This window comes from Culex pipiens, chromosome 3 (genome assembly GCF_016801865.2).
Source record: "Culex pipiens pallens isolate TS chromosome 3, TS_CPP_V2, whole genome shotgun sequence".
NCBI lineage: Eukaryota > Metazoa > Arthropoda > Insecta > Diptera > Culicidae > Culex > Culex pipiens.
The window spans coordinates 48,889,886-48,914,770 of NC_068939.1; the positions used below are offsets into that span (position 1 = coordinate 48,889,886).

The following is a 24,885-nucleotide window of genomic DNA, read 5'->3' on the forward strand; positions in this document are numbered from 1 at the left end:
CACACGCAAAAAGTTTGCGAAAATTGCCAAAATAACGCAGAAGAAAGTTTTTTAAGTTGTTTGTCGATACAGTCCGTTGAATTTGCATTTGTTATGAAAATTGTACACATTTAGCAGCAGGGAAATAGTTTCAAAGTGATGTCGGAAGTGCGAGCGAAGAAAGCCCTCGCGGAGCTGGTCAAGAAATCCGGGTGAGTTGTGGGTCACATTCCGACGCAGAAGGGTGTTTGTTTACGTTTTTCGTTTCCAAACCGTAGAACCACGTACAGCGCGGACAACATCTTCACCTTCTTCCGGAATAAGGATGGCAAGGTGAGCAACAAGCGGCTCGGAGCCCTGCTGGCACAGATCTTCAAAACGACCCCGAACGGGGCCAAATACGTGGAGGAGTTCGTTTCGTCCAACCCGAAGGACACGTACGGGGCGTTGATCGTGCTTCTCAACACCTTTGTGCAGGACTGCAAGAACGCGCACGCCGAGAAACCGCTGGCCGGACCGGAGGTGGATTCCGTCTCGAAGCGGGCGAAGATTTTCGAGAGTCCTCCGCTGTCCTCGACGAGGATCGTGACGGAGCAGATTACGCCGGAGAGTGTGCAGGAGATTCGGGAGAAGATTGTGCAGACCACGATTGGAGCGGCGGCGGCCGCTGCCGGGGTGAATCGATCGGCTGGGTCGCTTCCGGCGGCGGCGTTGATTCCGCAGACGTTCGAGTACCTGTCGAAGAAGGGTTCGATCGTGACGTGGAACTTTAACTACGAGGATCTGTACCCGATGCAGAGCAAGAACGTGGCAGCGATTCCGCTCAGCTCGCAGGAGCCGATCGTGTTGAAGGAGTTGCTGGATTGCTTGGTGGGCGTGAAGGGGTCGCTGCTGTCGCCGAAGAAGTCTAGCCGGAACGTGGTTGGGGTTTATCCGGTTGAGTTTGAAATCTCCGAGCAAATTGAAGACTCGCTGAAGGACATCGTGCGGGAGATTCTTCCATTGGCGTCGCATTACTCGCAGGTTCAAGATTTTATTGCTGCGTCCAGTTCACTCGAAAGTGGCCAAATTCTGCAGGCACTCCGTGCCGCGCTTCAGTCTATCGTCAATGATTACTATCTTTCGATCACCCAGCTGGAAGATCTGTTCCTTAAGCAGCAACTAACATTCCACAAGTTGCTGTACTTCTTGCGGCCGGTGTTCCACACGATGGAGGTCCTCGCGGAGACGGTGACCGCAATTCGGCAAACCAACTGCCGCGGTGGAACCGTCTTGACGCTGCTGCACGATAAGATAACTTCGACCACGGGCGACGAGAAGAGCCAGAAGGTGCTGATCCACCTGATTGAGCAGGCGGCCGTGCCGTACATGGAGATGCTGCAGCTGTGGATCCGCGAGGGCGTCATCAGCGATCCCCGGCGGGAGTTCCTGATCGAGCATAACGTGATGGATCTGGCCGAGAACGAGCTGATGGACTACTGGGAGCGGCAGTACACCATTCGGGCGGACAAGGTGCCGTGCTTTTTGAACAAGTACGCGGACGTCATTCTGCGCACCGGAAAGTACCTGAACGTGATTCGGGAATGCGGTGAGTTGAAATTAAATTTTTATTTCGGACACATGTTTATTTCCAATTCAAGTCAATTTTAACGAGTGGTTCAAACTTCAAATCACCGCTCAAGAGCTCGGTAGCTTCGCCGCCATAGCTTCAATAACTTGCCAGGCCAATGGCAGGTTTGTGGCGGCCAAATCTTTCCAGCCTGCCGTTTCCGTCACGCCGACGGCCCGGCCACTGCTGAGAAACTTGATCGCGCACGTCTTCAAGCCATCGTCGCTGTAAACGTCGGCAAATTTGAACGTCTCGGCCACATTTTCCAGCGTCAGGCCGCTCATGATGGCCTCTCGGCACAGCGTTTTCAGCGAAATGAGCTCGTACTTGTCGGCTGCCGCGTACAGTTGGAACGCCATCGCGCTCAGTTCGTTGACCTGGCCGGTGTAGATGTACCGCAGCAGTTCACCGAACACAGCCGGCTCGGTGTCGGAAATGGTGACCGCGTTCTGTGCGCTTTCCTGCATATCGACCGAGAACATGGCCGCAAACACGGGGCTCCGCGTGGCCAAAATGCCTTTGTAGGCGGTGAACTTTTGGTCGGCCACGGTTATGGTGACATCACCGTACTTGTCGCTCTCCAGGAGAGAACTCAAGCCTTCGATAAGCTCGCTGGATGGAAATTGCCATTTTTGCACAGTTCCAGGATGAACTTGCTGGAGGAATCCGACTGTTGCAGTTATTTTGCAGCCAACTTTCAGCATGTCGTCGGGAAAAAGAGTCTTATCCAACAGCTTCTCGCGGATAATGAATGACGAACTAGCTATGATCACGTTCTTGGAATTGATCATCGACAGCTCATATTTAGCCTTCACGATGTGCCAGATGTGTGGCTGCAAAACCAGCAACAGAGAACAGTAGAACGGACTGTGTGGATAGGAATGTACAAATTTCAAACGCCAGGTGATCACATTACTTCCGCCGGTTGGGAATACGGAGGAAAGGATTGCGGAGTTTGTCGATGCAACGGTCAACCAGGCTTGTAGGTTCGTGATGGTCCACGTAAATTTGTACTCGTTTTTCTCCTGGTATGTGACAGTCTCATCGGTGAACACATTTGCGGTGATTTCGCTGGAAGATGAGGCCATGACGGAACTAACAAAAAGAAGAAGACAAACTTCGTAAAACTAGCGCGTGGTTAATGTGAGTTATTGATGTTCCTGTGAAGTCGATTCCAGGCGAACTCAATTTAATTGAATTAAAATACCTACAGCTTGTCTTCACCGTATTGTTGGCAGGTAGTTTTGAGATCGAATCCTGCGACAGTTTTCTTTTTCAGCTGGATCTCGCGATCTTTACCAAATCAGAGCACAAAAGGGAACAACCAAAAGTGCATCCGCCTACTCGGATTCCGAAAAAAGTTCAAGATAACTGTTTGTACAGGTTGAGCAGACAGAAAAAAATATGCTGACGCGACAAAATCTTGAGCGTTCTTTCATTACGTAACGCAAAAATGTTAATTTTGTTGGGATTGTCTCAAAAGACCGAATTTTGTCTTTTGCTCAGAAGGCCGAATGTCTTAAAAAGAAATTTGGTATTTCACGATATTTTTACGATTCCATTCATTGTAAATAATGTTCAAAGATAAAGTAAATTAACAAACTGCGTTCTTTTTAAAAATGTTAAGAGGAAGAATTAATAAGACATTCTGTTCAGAAATTTACCAACACATTCAAAGTATGTTTAAGTTTACAGTATGTATGTAGCAGCTGGGGGTATGTTTGCATCAACTTTGAATCTCTTTCCAGCAAAAGTTTTTTGTCAGGCGACTTCTAGCTGTTTTTTTTTGACTCACTGAAAATCTAAATTTTTGCGTTCCGCTCAAAATCAGAAGTGCTCCTGAAAGAGGGTTCTATCTACCCTTTATCTGTCAAAACAAGGTAAACAACCCCTTTTTAAGGGTTACTTCCACCCCTTTTTTCGAGTTTACCGGTGGTAACCCTTTGGTAACGACGGGTAAACGTGAAAAAGGGCTGCTTGATGAAAAATCAGGGAAACAATAGAATGCGACTGATAATAACAAGCGTTTAAAGAATTTTGTAGTCGATAAATATAATAATATTGAAATGCCAAAAAAAATAAAAGGACGGATTTTGTTTTTTACTCAGAATGAAGTTAAACAATAATCAATTTTTTTTTTTTTTTTTTTGAAAAAAAATATAAATTCACAAAATCTAGAAACCTAGATCCTAATTGAAAAACAAAATAAATTCAATTATTGAAAAAATCAATTTAGCAAATCAAAACACATCAAAAAGGATTTAAACAAACTTTAAATTTTGAAAATGCTTTCAAAAATAAAGAAAATGGAAAACTTGAAATTCAAAAACTGAAACATTGTGAAAACTATAAATTCCAAAATTTAGACATGTCAAAAAGCGATCATTACACAATTTAAAAAACCTGGAACTTAAGATTTGAATTTTAAGCGAAAATGGCGTTACAAATGGTGCACGTCCGAAATGTAAAAATTACGCAGATGTATCAACATTACAAAAAAGGTTTGCCATGGCATGACAGCCACACATGTTTTCTTAATGTTGGTATTACTGCACGATTTTGACATTTTGGGCGTGCACCTTTCGTAACGCCATCTTCGCTTGAAAATCTGGATACAGTTCGTACCCGATTATTTGAAGTACTCGCCTAAATTTCACTCCTTGTGAAAATTTTACTTGCTCTACATTTGGGTCTCCAACCAAACATAAAACCCCAAAAATGCTCAACGTTATTGATTTTATGTAATCTAATATGACGGCATTTAAGAATTCTGGAGTTTTTTTTTTTTTTTAAAAAAGGTCCTATGAACAAAATTTACAATTTTGGCTTTTTGGGTGTTTTTAAATTCCCCTGTCTCATGACGGTTTCAAAGACACCCAAAAAGCAAAAATTGAAAATTTATGTTATAGGACCTTTTCAAAAAAAAAAAATCTAGACATGAACAACTAGCAAAATAAAAAAAAAAACTATTTTTAGATTTTAAGTATGTTTGAAATTTGCAATTTTGGTAGCCCAGCTACCGAATGCTGCTCGTATTTTAATGCTGAACAATTTTGATAAACAAATTTAATAATCTTAGGGAAATTTTTTTTTTTTAATATTTTAAAATTCAAGCTCGATCTCGATCCAGATCGACTCGAGGCTCGAGCCAAAATTCTCAGTGGGTAGGTAATCTGCCCCTGATCACATAAATGTCCCATATGCATTTTCAGCTTTTTTGAGTTATTGATGCAGTTTGGTTCAAAATCGTGTGCTCTTTCAGAAAAGCCTACAACATCCAATACTTTGTTCTAGAAATCAGGAGGAAAAAAAGAAATTTGTTTTCGGCATTTGATTTATGAAATTATTTAATTCCAGAGTTTTTTTTTTAAGGACCAATAAACTATTGTCTTTCATATGTTTATAGGACCTAATAAAAAAAAACTCAAGAATTGATTATTTCAAAATGTTACGTAAATTTTATCCTAAATGTATAAACTTAAAACCGTGTATTTATGAATTGGGTACTGAAGCCGTATGTAAATTTTTATGCACAACGGTAAAAAACACGATTAGAACCAGTTCTGATCGCTTTTTTTCATTTTAATGCAAAAAAAAAATATTGACAGGACAACGTTTTTTCGATGGATTAACTATGGTCCCCTTGGGACGTGCTGTCAAGTAGGGCCTTGAAGTTTTTTTTTAAAATTGAATTAAAAATCAATTTTAAATCTTTTGCGGTCGTTCAAAGGGTCATTGTACTCAGAAAAATAAGCTTTATCGCTGTAAACAATAATATCACAAATTTAAGCTTAATTTTAGGACCCAATTGTTACAAAGCTGAGTAAAAATTAAAAAAGTATAGCTAGTGTGGCTCTGGTTCCCAATAATTTTAAAGATTGTTTTATCTTGTTTTTCTGGTTTCTAGTCTAGTCGAAAAAAAAATCTTAACAGCTAATTCTCAAAACCTTTTTTGTAATTCTCCTAAATTCCAGGAAGTTCCGTCGACTATCAGCAGCAAGTGACGGCCACCCTGCGGTACACCCACTCCGACCAGGGCTACATCACGACCATCGAGGACGCGTACAACTTCGCCTCCTCCTCGCTGCTGAATCTCATCATGGACAAGTACAACCTGATGGGCCGTCTCTACTCCGTCAAGCGGTACTTCCTACTCCAACAGGGTGACTTCATCTCTCAGTTCATGGACGCGTGCGAGGAAGATCTGAACAAGGACGTGGACAATCTGCGCCCGATGCGGCTCGAAAATCTGCTCGAAGTAACGCTGAACATGTCCTCGGCACGGTACGACGAGTACCACGACGACCTGAAGACGCAACTGCTGCCGTACGGGATCGTCACGCAAATCTCGAAAATTGTCAAAAAAGAGGACGTCTTTTTGGACGCCCTCGGGGACACTTCGCAGCTGAAGGGCATCGAGTGCTTCACCTTCAGCTACAACGCCCAGTGGCCGGTTTCGATCGTGCTGAACCGCCTCACCATCTCCAAGTACCAGATGATCTTCCGGCAGTTGTTTTATTTAAAGTATGTCGAGCGGATTCTGTGCCGCGTTTGGATCGCCAACAACCGGACGAAGCAGTTCGCGCCGCAAACGGCCAAGCTGTACCGATCGGCGTTCACGCTGCGACAAAAGATGCTGATTGCCATCCAGAACTTTGAGTCGTACATGATGATCGAGGTGATCGAACCCAACTGGCACATCTTCTACCAGAACATCAAGCAGATCAAAAATATCGACGATGTGCTAAACTACCACCAGGACTTCCTGGACCAGTGTATCAAAAACTGCATGCTGACTGATCCGGACCTGCTGAAGAACATCATCAATCTGTGCAACATTTGCATCCAGTTTTGCGCATTCCTTGCGGTAAGTTTCCCCCTCTCTTTTCCCTCTTGCAAGTAATTGCTAGAACCAACCCGCCCAAAACTAGCTAGGCTAGCGAATGTCGGTTTTTCACAAAAATAATCAAGTTTGTCTCCCTCTTCTATCTCCCGCGGAACGCTGCCTGCCATAATATCGTTCGTTCGTAATTCCGTAACCAAACCCGCAACTCAGGAGGCACAGCGACACTTCGTTGACGCGGAGCTCTGTTCGATGTTGGCCTCCACCGACGACTTTTCGCTGTCCTCCGAGTCCGACTATGACTTTGCATGCCAGCAGGTATTGTGTGACGGCTTTTCGAAAACCCTGCTAAATGTTGGCACTGTGTTGTTGTTTTAACTATCAAAACACGCTTCTGTTTCTTAAATATTGTTTTAAAAATATGCCTTATTAAAAGCACTGAATAACGTGCGTTACTAAAAACAACTTAATTTTCTTGTTTCTATCATTGTACATAATGATACATATTTGCTCTTCATAGTACCAATCGGTTTTTATGTCTAGTCGACCACTGCGACCAGTTTTAGGATTTTTGTAATGTGACCTTTATTTATAACTGATAAAGGAGGTATTAGACTATGACAAACATCGTACTTTTCGACTGTTTGCCTGCAATGGTTTGCAGAAACGTCCTAAAAACTGTGAAGGTTATGGGAGTGTTCATTTATTACGTAACGAGGAGAGGGCGTCGATATCTATTTACCTTTTTTTGCGTCCGTTTTAATAGTAAAAAAATCTTTTAAAAATTATTTTTTTTTGTAATTTCTTAAAATTCTTAAAGCATAAAATTGTAAAATTATTTTACAAAAACGGCCCGAAAACGCAATGTAATTTTTTAAAGTTATTTTTGTTGTGCAATCAGTTGAAAACAATTTAGAATACATTCCCCTGCGTCTATAGTCATTTCTAACATATTCGAGTTAATTTAAAAATAAGTTGAGTTTAAGTGAATTTCCGCAAAAAAAAAATATGTTTGTTGAAACTTTGTTTTTTTTTTTTTAACAAATGATTGCAAACCGACTTTACTGCTGTATTGTGCACTTCATCAGCTATTTCCATTTAAATGTTGAAATTTTGGCTTGTTATTTATTTTTTTATAAATAATCCCAAAATATAAAATTTTATAGATACATTTTTTAATTCTAAATTCTGAAATTAAAAAAAAAAATGCTGGAATTCAAAATCTAAAATCCTAAAATTCAGATCTTTCAAAAATCCAACATATTTTAAAATTATTAAATTCCAAAATTTAACAAAATTCTTTAAAAAAAACAAAAAACTTAAATTTTAATTAAAAAAAAAGTTCGACAATCTACAGTTCTAAAATTTTTATATATTGAAACTCCATGATTTTAAAATCTGTTAAATTTGTTTTATTCTAAAATTGTAGAATTCCAAAAATCAAAAATTCAAACATTTTAATTATTTCAGGACTCTTAATTTCTTAAACTCAAAAATCTTTTAATTTTTCAAAATATTCAAAATAGCATTCAAACAACCTTTTTTTTTGTGAAACGATAAAATTATCGAGATTCGATAACGATAATTTGTCGTTATCGTTATTCTGATAATTCTATCGGCGATAATTGTAACGTCGATAACGGTCGATAACTTATTATAAATATATTTCTAAAATTTACTTAATTCAACCAAATTATGTTGAATTTTGAAAGCATTCTTTTAAAAAATAAGTATTTGATAATATGGTTAGTTTCAAAGCATAAATGAGCAACTCTCTACGAAATCGGCCGATTTCGATCATTTTTATTTTTTGTATTTTTTGATTTGACTCAAACTTTGTGGGGGCCTTCCCTATGACCAAATAAGCTATTTTCCGTCATTGGTTCACCCATACAAGTCTCCGTACAATTTTGGCTGCTGTCCATACAAAAATGGTATGTAAATATTCAAACAGCTGTAACTTTTGAGTGAATTTTCTGATCATTTTGGTGTCTTCGGCAAAATTGTAGGTATTGTTGAGGACTTTTGAGAAAAAAATAGGTACACGGATTTTTTTTTTCCAAAGATCAAACTTTTTCAAAAAATCATAACTCGGCAGCAGATTTTTGACCATGTTTCTCTATGGCTCAAAAGTTGCGGATTTTTGTCCCCTAAAACATATCAAAAAATCTCGAAAATCAAAAAATATGTATTTTGGGAAATTGAGTTTTAGTGAAAAAAAGTTGATAAAAAAAATCTGCATTTTTTTTTCCGTGTACCTATTTTTTCTCAAAAGTCAGCAACAATACCTTCAACCTTTGCCGAAGACACCAAATTGATCAGAAAATTCACTCAAAAGTTACAGCTGTTTGAATATTTACGTACCATTTTTGTATGGACAGCAGCCAACATTGTATGAAGACTTGTATGGATGAACCAATCACACAAAATAGCTTATTTGGTCACAGGGAAGGCCCCCACAAAGTTTGAGCCAAATCAAAAAATACAAATAAAATCCATTTCCGGTTTTGGTAGAGAATTGCTCAAATACAAAAAAATACAAAATACCGTTTATTTAAAATACCTAAATTTTCATAATTTGCAATATGGGTATCAAACCAAGCGAAATTGTGTATGCTTTTCCACTGTTCTAGGATTTTTGAAATTAAATGCTCTAGTTTCACAAAATACCGTTTTTCGAAAATACTCAAATTTCACAAAATACCGTAATACTTCGAAAATACAATTTTTTGTTGGTGTAATTTGCAACATGGTATTAAACGAAGCAAAATTTGATATGCTTTTCACTTTTATTAGAGTTGTTTTGTTAAATACTAAAATTTTCACAAAATGCTGTATTTTTCGAAAGTACTCCGATTTTCATGATACAGTCCCGACTCGATTATCCGAAGGCCTTGGAAAAAATTCACTTAGGATAATCGAATCACGACATTTTTTTCATTATCTTATTTTTGATGGTCGAGCTCAGGTATGAGTCATACCGTATGACCCCTAAACTTTGCTAAAATGATTTAGAAATTTTAAATCCAAGATGGCGGTCAAAATTGCGGTGATGCAATATTTAAAAAAAATGCATTTTTTTTATTAAGCAATCAACTACTCAAAATTGACTAAAATGGGGTCGTAGAACGTAAATTTTATGTTAAAAACAAGAAAAAGAAAAAAATACGATTTTTTTTGTTCGTGATTTGATTATCCGAAGTCCCATACAAACCTTCGGATAATCGAGGCTTCGGATAATCGAGTCTGATTATCCGAAAGTTTGTATGGGACTTTGGATAATCAAATCACGAGCAATCATTTTTTTTCGTGTTTTTTTTTAAATTTTCTTACATTTAACATCAAGTTCGAGTTCTGCGACCCCATTTTAGTCACCTCCATTTTGGCCTCTTGGATTTAAAAATTCTAAATCACTAGAGCAGTTAAGGGGTCATACTTAAGCTAGACAATAAAAAATAAGACAGCGAAACGTTTTTTTTATGATTCGATTAACCGAAGTGAAGTTTCGGCAAGTCTGGATTGTATTGCAAATTATGAAAATTTTACGGTATTTTGAGTTTTTTTTTAGTATTTATGCTTTGAAACTTAGTACATCATCAAAATATACATTCTTAGTGAATGCATTGAAAATTTAACATGAAATTCACGGATTCAGTCAATTTAAGAAAGATTTTAAAAATTAGTTTTCGTCCGTCCGGCTGAAAAACTTGGTTTATCCTTTGTCATTAAGAAACATTTTATCATTTGTGTATATGTTATGTTGCAAAAACCAGAAACCAAGTTAAAGGAAGCACTTAAGTAAATCTAATAAAAATAATGTTTCCAAATACGCATTCTAATTAAGCAATAGTTTAGTTACCTGTTCACCTTTTTCCAATTCACTAACTTTAAGCTTCTTATACAGTTCTTTTTCGGTAACTGGGCGTTGTATAACTGGGCTGCTTTTTAACTGGGTGCTCGATAACTGGGCCGCAGCCCAGTGAAAAGCAAACAAACGTCAAAATACCAAAACAAACCGTAATGACCGAGGGGTTAATGTATGCAAAAATCATGTTCAATAAATTAAAAAAAAAGTTTTTTTCAGTTTTTATTAATTTCAAGTCACAATTAAAGGAATTTAAAAAGTAAGCATTGTAAAAAAAATTGAGTAACTTTTATGTTTATATTACATCAGAAAAATATTATGCATCGATGGTCCCCTCGTAATTTTTCGTTCAGCCCAGTTAGCGAGCAGCATTCGGTGACTGGGCTACGTTCTCAGCCCAGTTACCGAACAAGTACTGTATATTGCTCCAACAGTAGCTAAACCTTGCATAACAAACAAGGCAAACCCACAATTTAAATCTCGAAAAAATCCTATTCCGCACCATTACTAACCCTTTTTTATCTGTTCATCAATCACACACACGACGCCGCCGCCTTTCCTTCCCGTAGGACGCCACCACGATGGAACCGACGGAGACGTTCTCCGAGCGGGTCGAGCACTTCCGGGCAGACTTTACGAACCTGCTGCTGTCGCTGCTGCGCAAAATCACCGACATCGCCACCCAGAACCCGTCGGAGAAGTTTATCAACCTGATTCACCGGTAAGTTCCTGAATTTCTTGACAATTTTAACTTTTTAACAAAATTTTCCTTTTTCACAGAATCAACTTCAACTCGTATTACAGCGACAACTTTGAGAGTTGCCCGTAAGGTGAAAACTTGGTGGAACCAGATTGGCGCGCGCTCGCTCTCTCCGTTTGCTGTTTAGTCTTATGAATAATCACGTTGCCAAAGCGTACCTGCCGTTCGTTCCTTTGCCGCAAACAATCTCCTCCCCAGTAAGAGTGTGGACCAATTGAGATTCCGCTCGCCGACTAACAAAACAGCAAAACTCTGTTTTTAAAAACGATAAATAGAATACGCACTAAATAAAACTAATAGCTAACTGAGTATTAATGTGAGTAAAAAATCTGTTTATTGTAAAAAAAAATCTTCAAAGTTCACTTTTGACCTCTTGGATCTGAAGGGAAGGCACGCCGTCAGCGGTAGAACAAGCAATGCCATCGGCCACGGGTTCAATCTCAAAGATGACCACCTGTCCGGCGCACGTTTCCATGTGGGCCTTTTTGGTTTTGCGCGTAGGAAAAACGTGCTCGCAGAGCGTGCATCGCTCAACTGGTTTCTGAAAGAAAAAAAAATCGTTAAAAAAGCTTCAATCACTACCAAAATTCATTAAGCTTCACCCTCATGGCTCGCTGCTTCCCCATCAGGACGCCCGCTTTGGGCTTGACCCGTGCGTTCGTTTTGACGCCGTGCGCCAAAAACATGTGCCGGTTGTAGAACGAATGGTACCGGAAGTCCCGCCGGCAGCAAACGTAATCATCCTGATAGCTGATGCACAGATGCTCGTTGAACTCCGCCACGCTGGGGCACGCCGTCAGGCACAGGCCGCACTCCAGGTCGTCGGGCTTGTCGTGGCGATCGCGGTGCTCGGCCAGCTTGACGCTCGACTCGAACGAGCAGCAGCAGATGTCGCACACGAAGTAGGTTTGGATCTAGGGGGAAAAAAACGGGACGATTAATGCAGGATATCAGGACTTGGGCAAATTATGGTTCCCACTACTAGTTCGTTCGTTGGACAACAGGATGCATTTTCTTTAAAGTTTTAATTGAGAAAATCAGAAAAAAAATACCAAAACGCTGTTTTGCAAGGTTTGTTTTAGTTGAGCAATTCTCTGAGATTTCGGTCATTCGATTTTTTTTTTGTATTTTTTAATCCGGCTGAAACTTTTTTGTTGCCTTTGGTATGCCCAAAGAAGCCATTTTGCATCATTAGTTTGTCCATATAATTTTCCATGCAAATTTGGCAGCTGTCCATACAAAAATGATATAAGAAAATTAAAAAATTTGTCTATTTTGAAGGAATTTGTTGATCTATTTGGTGTCTTCGGCAAAGTTGTAGGTATGGATAAAAATTGTTTGGTGATTTTTAATTCCACTTTTTGTCACTAAAACTTGATATGCAAAAAAATATATTTTTTTTTGTTTCTCTGATATGTTTTAGGGGACATCAAATGCCAACTTTTCAGAAATTTCCAGAACGGGCAAAAAATCTTTGATCGAGTTAACTTTTTTCTTTTTTTTGCAGAGGTGAAAAACATAAGCACTAATTTAAAAAAATGAACAACTGCGACTATTTTCAAAAAAGTTACCTAAAAATGGCTATAACTTGAAAACGATGCACTTTATGAAAATTTCACTAAAGTACTTTTTGATTGCACATTCGATTTTACATCGAAAAAAAAAATGCGACCAATATTTGAGTATTGATTCAAAAATCATAACTCAGTCAGATTTTTTTTCCATTTTGGTACCTACAACTTTACCCAACACACCAAATCGATAAAAAAAAAACCTTCAAAAGATACAGATTTTTGAATTTTCATACATCATTTTTGTATGGACAGCTTCCAAATTTGTATGGAAAATTATATGGACAGACTAATGATGCAAAATGGCTTTTTTGAGCATACCGAAGGCACCAACAATGTTTCAGACAGATTAAAAATACAAAAATTAAAATTAAAGAAAAAAGACCGATTTCGTTGATTATTACTCTGCTTAGAAAATCACACCAATATTACCAAAAAAAAGATTTTTTTTTTTAATTTTATGATAAAGTTACTTAGATCAATATACTCTATGGGTTTTAAATCGATTCCTTAATTTATTAAATTTAAAGAAGTTTTGTCGATCCAGTCCGTAAGCTATTCTGTCCAAATTCGGTAATTTTGCAAAACTTCGATTATCCGAAGATTGGATTGTCTTTTTGCCTTCCTCACCTTACTGAGGAAAGGCTATAAAATCACTCGGAAAATGAACTTTTTATTTAGACCTCCTACACCTACCTTCATTTGTACATATCGACTCAGAATCACCAGCTGAGCAAATGTCTGTGTGTTTGGCTGTATGTAGACATGTGTACCAAATCAATGTCACTGGAATATCTCGTCACAGGCTCAACCGATTTTGGCCGGAATGGTTTTAATCGATCCGTCTTAACGTTCCCTGAGTTGCTATTTAAATTGCAGTTCTATCATGTATTTAAAAAGTTATGTTAAAAAAACTGTTTCATATTAAATTAAAATTATGGTAAAAAGGGTGGTTTTTTCATGAAATCCTCACATGTTATATATTTTTAGAAAGCATAAAAGAAGACCTTTTAGGTTGAGTAAGAATTTTCAAGATCTGACTTACCTATCTTAAATTACAAGCAGTTTAAAAAATGGTCTGAATTCACATAACCTCAACTGGTCGGGTCTGATCGCCACGAATAAGCCGTGTAGAGGGATGCCATTTTCCTCAAAGGCCGTGTCTGTATAATCTTGACAAAAAGTCTGTAGGTAGTCTGTTTTTTTTACTCATCACTTATTTTTATTAGGGAAGATCCATCAACATGTGGACACTTTAGGGGGGTTGGAATCACTATAAATAAGAGGAAGGCACCAACCACCTAAAGGTGGATTAAGTAACGTTTTTCAATTCAAGTTAAAAATAGTCATGAATTTCAAAAAAAAATAATTTTAATTTAAAAAAAATTAAAGATTATTTTTTTATTTAAAACACTACAAAAAAATCAAAAACTTAAAAACCATGAAGCACTTCCATTCTAGCAGTTTTTGCTTTTTTTCTACCATGTATTCATGATAATCATACGCACACAATTATAAGCATATTTTTGTTTGAAACAACATTTAGATCAGCGCGTTGCGAGCATCGTGTTCTATTTTCATTTCCGCCAGTTCTAAAAATTTAAAACTGCCCGCAATTTAAAACAATTATAAAACTTTGCGCTGCAAATAGTCTTATAGAGATTAAGAAAAAAAATCGTCGGAGCACCCGCAGCCGAGCAGTTTTTGACAGTTCGCTCCGTATGAAATGTATTGTAGAAAAACGATCATTCCGTAAGACTGAGGATCTAAAAAAAGAAAAAAATCTGATAAAAGCTTTTTTTTTATTAAATTTCGCAATTCGCAATTCGCAATTTTCAGTGTAAGAACGGGCCTTGACCGATCTTATGCACCAGGGTTCCCGATGAACACGCACTGCCCTTACACCTACATCTCACCCTTGCTCTGAGTCAGTACGAGCAACAAGCTAGAACACGCTTTGAGTGTTCGTGCTATTCATACACACCTTCTTTTCCGGTTACGCATTTTAACTCGGCCGGGGGTGGTACATTAAGTAGGGTTTGATGTAAGTATAAGCGCCTAACTATTTATAGTGTGCCTAACAACTTGAAAAATCGTTGTAAACCTGAATTATCTTCAACATTTTCTGAAGTTTCCAAATTTCAGGTTTTCAGGATGTTCTAGGTCGTCAAAAAGGCCATTAACAACCACTCAAACATTTTTTCCTAGGTAGAGAAACTCATAAATTACAACTTTGCTGAACAATGTTATATGTTTTGAGCACTGTGTGATTTTATACAACCGAATTTCGGTATGGGTCATATATGACCCATCAGGCCTGAAAGGGTTAAAGCAAAAACTGTTTTATTTTTAGTTTGAATTCAAAAACTAGTTGTTATTTTACTGTGTATTGTTTTCTTCTGAAATCTTTCCTAGAGTTGAGTCGTGTTTATATGTTGCTATTTCTTCTGTCGCGGTGTTTTGTTACAATATTTTGGTCCTAAGCATTTTACCCTGGGCCTTGTAAAGTCAAGGGGCATGATTTGATCCTAGTGCATTAGTTAAAATTTGGGTATACATACTTTTTTATAAGCACTATGGACACCACTTCATGCTACGAGAACTCGCTTTGTCGCAGCCCCAGGGCTTAAGCGTTGACCGATAAGCTGTCTTCGTGAACTAGGTAGTTCTCCGATAGTAAAAATACCACAATTGCACAAGACACCGCTGCTTCTGTGACTTTTTCACTATCACAATGTGGGTTTTAGGTTGGGACTTCCGGATAGTATAATTGTGTTGTTGCCAGCGCCGTACCTAGGGGTTGGCGCAGTTGGCGACCGCCAAGGGCGCAAGCCCTTTGGGGGGCGCCGAAATCGGTGATTGTACTTATTTTTAATGTCAGTTGTAACATCCTCATTAAGAATTTAAAAGAGAAAGGGCGCCAAAATATAAAGTATAACTACAAATTACTAGATAATTTCGTTTAGCATATAATAAAAAAATGATTTAGGGGCGTCAAAATCAATTGTATGAATATTTCTACCGAAGTGTTCTTGAAAATTTACATTTAATGCTAAATTTAATTTGTTATCAAAGAAGGGGCAGGGCGGTGAAGAGGCAGATAGATCAAGGAGTTATAGAAGAGCTTTTCAAAATTAATACAGCGTTAAAGTTTAGACCGTTATACAATGAAGTTTAAGCCATACTTTCCAGACTAAAATATTGTCCAACTGTATGTTTTTTTCACGTTGTTGTCATATTTTGAACTTCTTTAAAATAGAAATTATTTCTAGATTTTTTTTTAAGTAGTCCTATAAACCAAATTTAGACTTTTTGCTTTTTGAGTGTTTTTCAAAGCGCCTTGAATCAGAGGTATCAAGAAACATCCAAAAAGCTAAAAATGAATATTTTGTTTATAGGATAGAACCTTTAAAAATACTCTAGATTTTAGCATTGAAACACATAATTTTTTGTTTTAAAATTTAGACTTTTTCAGCACTATTTCCCTTTTATAAGCAACTTCGTGCATTGAAATTTGCCTACGCTTTTTCGAAATACTAGAGTTTTGAAATAGGAAAACTGCTGTAAATTTTCACCAATAAAATCAACAATATATATTCAAAAAAAAAATGTTTTACAGAACACACAAGCTTCTCTGAATCTCATTCTCTATTTTTAGCTTAACCGGTGTTGGCAAATTTCTACACACTTAGATTTTTCACAATTTATTGATTAATAGCGTGGCTCACGGTTATATGAAAAAGACAAAAGTATTCAATTTCGAACGTCTATACCGGAATTTTAGAGCAATATGGCCCCAAAAGCTAGCCTGAATTTTTGAGCGTATTTGGTTAAGGTTTAGTACTTTCACCATTGACCTGAAGTTAGTATGGAACTTCAAAAAAATACTTTGGGAATGTTTCAGTTTTAACCTCTTCTTAGAGAAAGTTTCTCAAAACCTTATCAAATTTTCCTATTCTTAGGTTTCTTACAGATTTTGATCCAAGGAACAACTTTGTAAAACATCGCAAAGCGCTAGAAATTGATCGTGAAAAGATACAGGATATTTTTTGGAGTATGGAAAAAAATATAAAGTGCTCTAAACATTTGTGATGTTCTACAAAGTTGTTCCCCGGTTTAAAACCTATAAGAAACCTCTAATTTGAGAAAAAAAAAATCAAAGGGTATGGGAAAACTTTCTCGAAGATGTGTTAAAATGTGAAAAATGAATTAATTAAATTTATTTAAGTTTAATTATAACTTCAGGACTAGAGTGGAACAACTAAACATTAACCAAATGCGCTTAAAATTTCAGGATAGTTTCTGACACTATAGTACTTGCAAATTCCATTTGAGGCACTAGAAATTAAACATTTTTGTCTTTTTCATATATCCGTGAGCCACGCTACTGTTCAAGTGTTATTTCGCCAAAATTTACACATTTACTTTTTTAATCGTCTTAAAAGCTCTGACAATGAGAAACTATTTAGAACTTTATTTTCAGAAAAAATAGTTTCAGTTAAAACCAAACAAATAGGAAATATTCATACATACAGCAAAAAAAAAAGTAGTAATCCAGCTGCGTGTAAAAGGCCTGGGTGTAAAATAAATTTTGCATTATTTTATGAAATTTTATGTAATATTACACCCTGAAATATGTAGCCCTGGAAACCTACTTGACCGAAATATCAAGCTCATATATGCGTTTATCCTTTCCATTCTTCATCGGTCTGATGGCCGAGTTGGCTAAGGCGCCAGTCCTTAGTGTTGATGTTTGGGTTTGAATCCCGTCGGTTGCAACTTTTTTTTGTGTTTGCAAAAAATGTACATGCAGTGTGTAATATTAAGTGTTTATTTTGACGAAGGTGATGTGCATGCTTTTGCATGCGATTTTACCATTGGATTTTTTGCTTTGAAGCTTTGTTTAAAAACAAACAATTTTCTAGAATATGGAATTTAATTTTATGAATTAAAAATAAATTTAAAAAATATCAATGAAAAAAAAATCAATGAACAACATAATTTAACAAAAAAAAAATAATAAAATATATTCCAGACATAGTATGGGCGAATCTATAAAAATAATAAAAATTATTTATCTTCATATTTTTCACCAATTATTATTATAATTAAAATAAGTTTCATCATGAATTGCGCTGGATTTTGAATGATCATTAATTGATTTTGACGGAATTCGGTTCTGCCGCTGCATGTTGAAAAATTATACTTATTATTTTTCATAATTTTGAAGAAGGATTTTTTTTTCTAATTACACCGAAATTAAAACTCATCAGGATTGAGTATTCAATTCTGTGCATTTGTCTGAAAAATAAATTAAGAAAAACAAAACCCTGCTATTATTATCGATTTTATGAAATCTGAGAAAATATTCAGCCAACTTAATTCCTTCAATAAATTTTCAATTCAACCTATCTCAAATCAATTTGAAAAATAAAACAATAAAAATACTGTGTTTATGATTTTAACCATCACAAGGTCTCCAATTGCAATTATACAATCAAAACTCATTGAGGCAATCATTGAAAAATAAAACCAGTTTATCAAAATGCTTGTAATTTTGGGTGGGGCGCCAAATTGATGATTCGCCAAGGGCGCCGTGGGCCCAAGGTACGGCTCTGGTTGTTGCTTAGCATTAGCATTTAAAATAAATCTGTATCCTTTCCAAATCTATTTGATGTTAAAGTTAGTTGCGATTGTTAAGTAGGAGTAATGCTGTCAATAAACTTTGATTGATGTAGAATACTAGGCATTCTTTTATGATAGATTTTCAATCCAAAATAGTTAGCAAATGAATATTTGGACTTATATGAATAATTGAACATTTTGGACTTATGAATAACACACAACTGTACATTTATTCTAGAGTCAGATCCATACAGCGTCAGTGTTTATTTGGTCGAAGTGTACTAATTCATTGGCAGATCTGATTCTAGTTGTAATGTACGACAATACTACTGACGGACGTGACAGGACGAGGGCCCAGTTTAGAGGTTTCAACATCAACGATGTGCGGCTGGACCACCATCCAAAAAAAAAAAAATATTTTGGTCCTAAGCATTTTAGAAAAGTTTTTCAAAAGTACAATAGTAATATTTGTATTAATTCTTTGATCATTCCAAAAATTGAGTAAGGGCTCGAACCTCATTTGTTTGAAGAAAAGGGTGAAGATTGAAAACAATGGACAGTGAAAGAAATATACTATTTGAAGAATCAATAGTAAAAGAAAGTTAGTAATTTATGAAGTAGATAAACACAATAATTAATAAATAGAGGTAACAAACAAGCTTAGATTGTATTAAGTGCAATTTATAGGGCAGATGAAAAATTATTCAAATAGATAAATAAAGATAAACAAAATTGACATCGCTGCCAAATTAAGGGAAAGCAGACAGTTTGTTACAGCAGCATCAATTGGTAAAATAGAGTGGAAAAGCGTTGAGAAATAAGAGAATCAAATGAGTAAAATAAAAATAAAAACAGTAAACAGAAGCCGCGTTAGCAAATCTGAGAAACAAAATAAACAGAAGATAGGTGGTAGCTGAGAATGAAGAGAAGAGAAACCCCGTTGTGCGATGTTTCAGGTACATCCACAGCAGTTGACTCAACATACTGCGAATCAAAACAATACCGTCTACAATCACAAATTACTTCTTTTTCCCACATTGTCGCGCCCCTTTCTTTTAGCCGTCTCGACTTTGACCCACGGTGGTCAAAGGTTTACGATCCTTGTGGTTTGGTTGAGCGTTTTAGCACAATGCATTACTGTGAATACAAAGAGACGAGTTGTTCCTTTTAATTCCGCTATATCTGTAAGCCCATACATCCAATTGAAATGTGGTCAAAGACAAACTTATGGGAAATTGGACGAGCTTTTCGGTAAAAATATTTTCGAAACTGAAAAATCAAGTCCGTCATATAGAAATTGCCAAAAACCATCAAAAAACCTATTTTTTCAACGTTTTTATTTTTAAAACCGCTGTAACTTCACAAGGATTGGACTTAAGACAATGGTCAATATGGAGACTCTTATGTAAAATTGTCTGGAGAATCGATTCCCGTATTTGGCTTTTGAAAATTTTGACGTTTAGAGCACTTTTCAAAAAAAAAGTTTCAGTAATTGATTTTTGTATTTTTTAGGGCAGTTGCTCCATCCTGCATTTTTCGTGAGTCTTTTTGTAACATCTTAGGCTATTTTTACAAAAATTTTGAGTGAAAAAAAATCGTGTGCTCACCTTCAAATTTGACTTTTAAACTTAAAAATCAAAAAAAATCATAAAAGTGGTGTGTTTTTTTCTTTTAGTGTTTTTTTTTCGGAAAGCCCGTCAAATTTTCTACAAGTTTGTCTTTGACCACTTTTTGATACGATGCAACGGCTTCGAGATACAGCAATATTTAAATTACAAAATACTTAATATTGAAAACTCTTACGCCCTTCTCAAATGTCATTATCGAGTGTTACTGGCTCCATATACACAAAAATGGCTTATATATGCCTAGGATAACATGTCTACAAAGTTTCATTGAAATCGGAGAGGGTCGAGAAAAAAGTACCTAAAAAATTCCTGTTTTGGGCTGGAATTGCTCAATATTAAGAAATTTGTTACTGACTTAAAAAATACTTCAGGAAAGTCTGATTATCTGGCGGTAGGAGAAATATACCCATTTTAATCACCGTTCGAGCAATTCTCATCACTTTTGCCGTTTTCCGTTATTAAATCAACATTTTCAGATGTATCAACAATGGAGAGTTGCCTGCTCACTTTTGTTTGAGCTATTTATTACTTTGGAACAGTCAAACACATTTTATGAAAGCTGTAATTCATGTTCAGTGCTGATAGGCCGATAATAGAAACAGGCTGGAAAAGGGTATAGTTCCCCTATTTAATACTTTCAAAATTTAGTTATGTACCTATCATGAATTTATAAAAAAATAGAACTAAATAATTAAAGAGTTTATGAACTTAAGAGTTTAAAAAATTCAGAAATTTGAAGGATGTTTAAGTTTAGAAATTTATAAATTAAGGAATTCAAGAATGTTGAAATTAAAGGATTTGCTCCATTTTTTTGTCAATTTCAAAATATGTTGGATTTTGGATTTTTTTTTATTTTTTCTATTCGGTTCCTAAACTTTCAAAATCTTAAATTTTTGAATTTGAATATTTTGTAATTTACTAGGTTATCAACTATTTTCAAATTTCATCTAAAATAGGGTCGCCGAACTCAAATATGAAAAATGTGTTTTTCAATATTTGAACATTTTAAATTTGTTTTTTTGGTTTTTGTCATTGAAAGTTGTACCAAATACTATTCGAGCCGATTTAAAAAAAAATGTAAGCTTTCTTGAAATAACTTACTTTAAAAGCAATTCAATGCCAACACGACTCACCTCATGCACCCGCTCCATGTGCATCCTCAGCTTATCCTTCCGACCGTACGACACCGGACAAAGCTCGCAAGGATAGCGCACTTCCGCGTGCACCGTCTTAATGTGACGCCTCAGATGATTGGACGTCTTGAACGCGTTCCCACACTGGTCACAGTTGTAGTTCCGCACGACCGAATGCGTCAGCAGGTGCTGCGTCAAAAGTAGCTTCATCTTAAAGCCTAGCCCACACTCGGGACACTCGTAGCCAAAGCGCATGCCGTGGTCCTTCTCGATGTGTCGCTGCAGTTCCGTTTCGTTGCGGAACTTGTTCTCGCACACGGTGCACGGGATTGTCGGCTCTCGTCCGCGACCGTGCGATTGTTTTTGGTGGTTTTCTAGCGCGATCAGGTGTTTGGCGACCTTTCCACACTCGCCGCAAATGTGCGTCGAGTGGACATCGTTTTTGTGCTGCCTCAGCAGATCGGGCGTGTCGAACCGTTCGTCGGCGCAGCTCGACCGATGGCAGAACAGGGCATCCTGTTGGTCCGGGTGATGTCTGGCGAGGTGCTTCTCGAACTGAGATGGGTAGGAGGTGATGAATTTGCAACCGGGGAGGGAGCACTCTTGGAGGTCGGCTTCTTCCTCCGGGAAGCGGTTGTATTTACGCTTCTTCGGGGGACATTCCAACGGTCCGTCACCGATATCGACGTCGCTTTCTTCCATGTAGTCCTCGTCGTCTTCATCCTCGGCAAAGTTCTCCAGCATGGTCACTTCGGATGTGGTCACCTCGGATTGAGCTTCTTCAACCTGGGCGATTGGTTCTACTACTTTGGAAACCGGTTCCTCTTGTAATCCAGCGGGAACCACATCGCCATCAGGTTCAATTTCCAGCTCTTCTTCAAGCGACTTTTGAAACTCTTGCATGTAATTGTCAGTGACTTCATCCCTGCCGGGACCAGGCTCTTCCTCCAGCTCATCATCCTCTTTATAAAGCTTCAGTCCCAGCTCAGCCAACTCGGCATCATAATCCCCGACTGACTCCCCACTACCACCATCATCCTCCTCAATGTAATCGTTACTTTCGTCCTCCATCTCGCTGGCACTCTCAACTTTAACGCAGATTGTCGAGGCAATGTCGTACTCGCAAAACTCCTCAAGCAAATCCGCGGCCCGAAAATCCTCCCGATCGCACAGGTCCAAATCCTTAAACAGCATCTGCAGTGCGGACTTTTCCGTCTCAAACAGAACCTCCAGCGGCAGCTGGTTTCCACACTTGACTTCGGCCAACGCTTCGCAAAACCGTTGAACCAGATCCAGCTTTCGCTTGTACTTGTAGAAGAACTCGAACACGTCCAGACACTGCTCGCACAGCTCCGTCGGAAGGTAGCAAGTCAAATGCTGCGAAAAATAATCTCAATTACCACAAATCCCACCAAGAACCCATCCTGAACACTCACCATCGGAATCTTGACGCTGGCGACCTCTTCCAGCATTTCAGCGACGGATCGGGAAAACTGGGGCCGGTAGCTGTCCAGCGAAACCATTTCGGCGGACGGCTTCGCCTGCAGGCACATCCGGCACACGTTGGGGTAGGTTTTCAGCCGGAAGGTGGGCATGGCGTGGGTTAGAACTGAGCCGAAGAGACCCCCTGGATCGCGAGAATCTGGATGCCAGCAGGAAGCGAATCCGAAATAACAAACGCTGTTTATTTATGTTTACCCGTTTGACGTTTGGCTTTGGAATTCGGTTTGTTTTTAAATTCGGTTACCAACGATTGGTAGCAGAGAAGCAGGGGTGGGATTTGGGAACCATGATGCCTCAACAGTGGAGTCCTGTAATTTGAATATTTTTACAATTAGATTTATTGGAAATTGGGTACTAAAGCTCTATGTCAATTTTTATGTACAACGTAAAAAAACACGATTAAAAACCATTTCTGATCACTTTTTTTCATTTTAATGCAAAAATTTTTTTTGACAAGACAACATTTTTTCGATGGATTAACTATGGTCCCCTTTGGAACGAGCTGTCAAGTAGGAGCTTTTCTGTCAAGAAGGACCGCGAGATTAATTTTTCAAAATTGATTTAAAAATCCATTTTAAACTCTTTGTGGTCGTACAAAGGGTCATTGTACTCAGAAAAATAAGTTTTATCGCTGTAAACAATAATATTAGCAATCTAAGCTTCATTTTAGGACCCAATTCTCGATAATTTCAATCGGGAAATTAATTTTGAATTTCATTGGAATTTCCAGACTGAATTCTTTATCATCTTTTTTGTTAAAATTAAATCTAACATTAGCATTCGCATTATCTATATATCTGACGGCGTTAAATTAGTCCGAGAATAGGGTCCTAAGCTTTATAAAATTTGTGTACAACGGTAAAAAACACGATTTAAATCCATTTCTGATCACTTTTTTTCATTTTATTGCAAATAAAAAATTCACAGGACAACATTTTTAAGATGGATCATCTATATATGGTCCCCTTGGAACGAGTTGTCAAGAAAGACCTTTTCTGTAAAGAAGGGCAGCAAAGTTAATTTTTGAAAATTGATTTAAAAATCTATTTTAAATCCTTTATGGTCGTACAAAGGGTTCTTGTGCTCAGAAAAATTAGCTTTATCACTGTGAATAATAATATCAAAAATTTAGGCGTAATTTTAGGACCCAATGTACCCCCCCCCCCCCTCGTGGACAATTGTCCATACAAAAAAAAACTTTTTTGTATGGAGCGTGGACAATCCCCATAACCCCCCCTTCTCCCCTAAAGTGTCCACGTGGTTTATGGATGGTCCCTTACAGAAATTCTGCATTACTGCGGGCACAGGAATAGACCTTTTTATAGACGGAAAGGAGCCAGTCAGAAGAAGAGAGAAGATTCTGGAGTTTTTTTAATAGGAGAAAAGTAACTATTGTTGCTGAAAAGTACGGATGCACTCTTATGTAGGATTGCATAATTCGACAGGTGCTGGAATATCATTTTTTTCCAAACTACTTAATAATCTATATGATCTATATAATCTATTATAATCTACTTAATACTCTAATCCAGGGCCCCGGCGATGGCCTGATATTAGCTACCGAACAACATTGGCAATATGGCGTCGTTTGTTTACAAACATGGGATTGTTTGTGGAAGAACCGAATTTTTTTTTTGTAAAAAAAAATCTATAACCATTGTGCAATAACATAAAGTCTTACAAAACACACAAAATTTCGTTAAATTCTAGACCAGAATTAGTTTTTATTATTTTTCAATTCAAACCGAGATTCAAACCTCTTTTATCGAGATTCTGAACAAGATTGCACATCAAACCACCGTGCCTTTAGTGTATCTTTAGTTTTCACATCGATTCGCTGTAGATTCGTGTTTAAATTTTGAAATTTAGCATAAATTAAAATAAGTTGTAAAATTCCCAACTTCAGCCATGTGCAACAATTTCCACATCACCCATGCGGGAAACCGATAATGGGGTAATTCATGCCACACAAAAAAATATTACGGTAATGGCAAAAGTAACTTACTTTTGAATTAAAAAGTTGTTAAAATTTGCTACATTAAAAGTTTTTTTCCTGTTTTGAAAATGAAAACTTTTACTGCTACAGTTTTTGAAAATCTCATTGCTCACTGATTTAAAAGTTTTTACTTTTAATTCGACTGTAAAATTTCTTTCATTTTGACGTTCTCGTGTAAGCGGTATACGCACTTCGGAAGGAACCGGTCAAGAAAAAAATCAAATGGGCAGCAACGGCAGCGAAAGCAAGCCAGAGAGGGTGAAGAAAAGCCCCAAGAAAACGCTCCCTCTCCTTTGTTCTGCTGTTCGTAAAGCTGTTTCTTGACCCCTTTACTTCCGATCTGCATACTAGCCTGTAACCGTGGACGCCTAAG

The 24,885-nt window shown here is 37.4% G+C and overlaps 2 protein-coding genes across 3 annotated transcripts; one reads left to right on the forward strand and one right to left on the reverse strand.

The window, feature by feature from the left end:
• LOC120428615 (gamma-tubulin complex component 2 homolog) lies at positions 1–11,365 on the forward strand. Of its 2 annotated transcripts, XM_039593658.2 has the most exons (6): positions 1–191; positions 258–1,567; positions 5,563–6,455; positions 6,645–6,749; positions 10,866–11,017; positions 11,077–11,365. In XM_039593658.2, exons 1-6 carry the CDS (start codon positions 139–141, stop codon positions 11,123–11,125), a joined length of 2,562 nt encoding a protein of 853 aa, XP_039449592.1. In that variant the 5' UTR covers positions 1–138; the 3' UTR covers positions 11,126–11,365. The 2 variants fall into 2 exon arrangements, with proteins under 2 accessions (XP_039449592.1, XP_039449593.1); XM_039593659.2 differs by lacking the exon at positions 6,645–6,749.
• LOC120428616 (zinc finger protein 135-like) lies at positions 11,364–22,701 on the reverse strand. Its single transcript, XM_039593661.2, has 4 exons — positions 22,450–22,701; positions 21,014–22,390; positions 11,659–11,970; positions 11,364–11,597 (listed from the first exon to the last, which is right to left on the reverse strand). The coding sequence occupies exons 1-4, from the start codon at positions 22,606–22,608 to the stop codon at positions 11,409–11,411; spliced, it is 2,037 nt and encodes a 678-aa protein (XP_039449595.1). The 5' UTR covers positions 22,609–22,701; the 3' UTR covers positions 11,364–11,408.
• Positions 22,702–24,885: the final 2,184 nt, after the last annotated feature.

Excerpts from the sequence above, each read along its gene's own strand:
- LOC120428616 (XM_039593661.2), bottom strand. The coding sequence starts at position 22,608 with ATGCCCACCTTCCGGCTGAAAACCTACCCCAACGTGTGCCGGATGTGC. Across the intron at positions 22,391-22,449 it reads CCAGCGTCAAGATTCCGATG|CATTTGACTTGCTACCTTCC; the intron begins GTGAGTGTTCAG and ends TATTTTTCGCAG. Across the intron at positions 11,971-21,013 it reads ACATGGAGCGGGTGCATGAG|ATCCAAACCTACTTCGTGTG; the intron begins GTGAGTCGTGTT and ends TTTTCCCCCTAG.
- LOC120428615 (XM_039593658.2), top strand. The coding sequence starts at position 139 with ATGTCGGAAGTGCGAGCGAAGAAAGCCCTCGCGGAGCTGGTCAAGAAA. Across the intron at positions 6,750-10,865 it reads ATGACTTTGCATGCCAGCAG|GACGCCACCACGATGGAACC; the intron begins GTATTGTGTGAC and ends TCCTTCCCGTAG. Across the intron at positions 11,018-11,076 it reads TTTATCAACCTGATTCACCG|AATCAACTTCAACTCGTATT; the intron begins GTAAGTTCCTGA and ends CCTTTTTCACAG.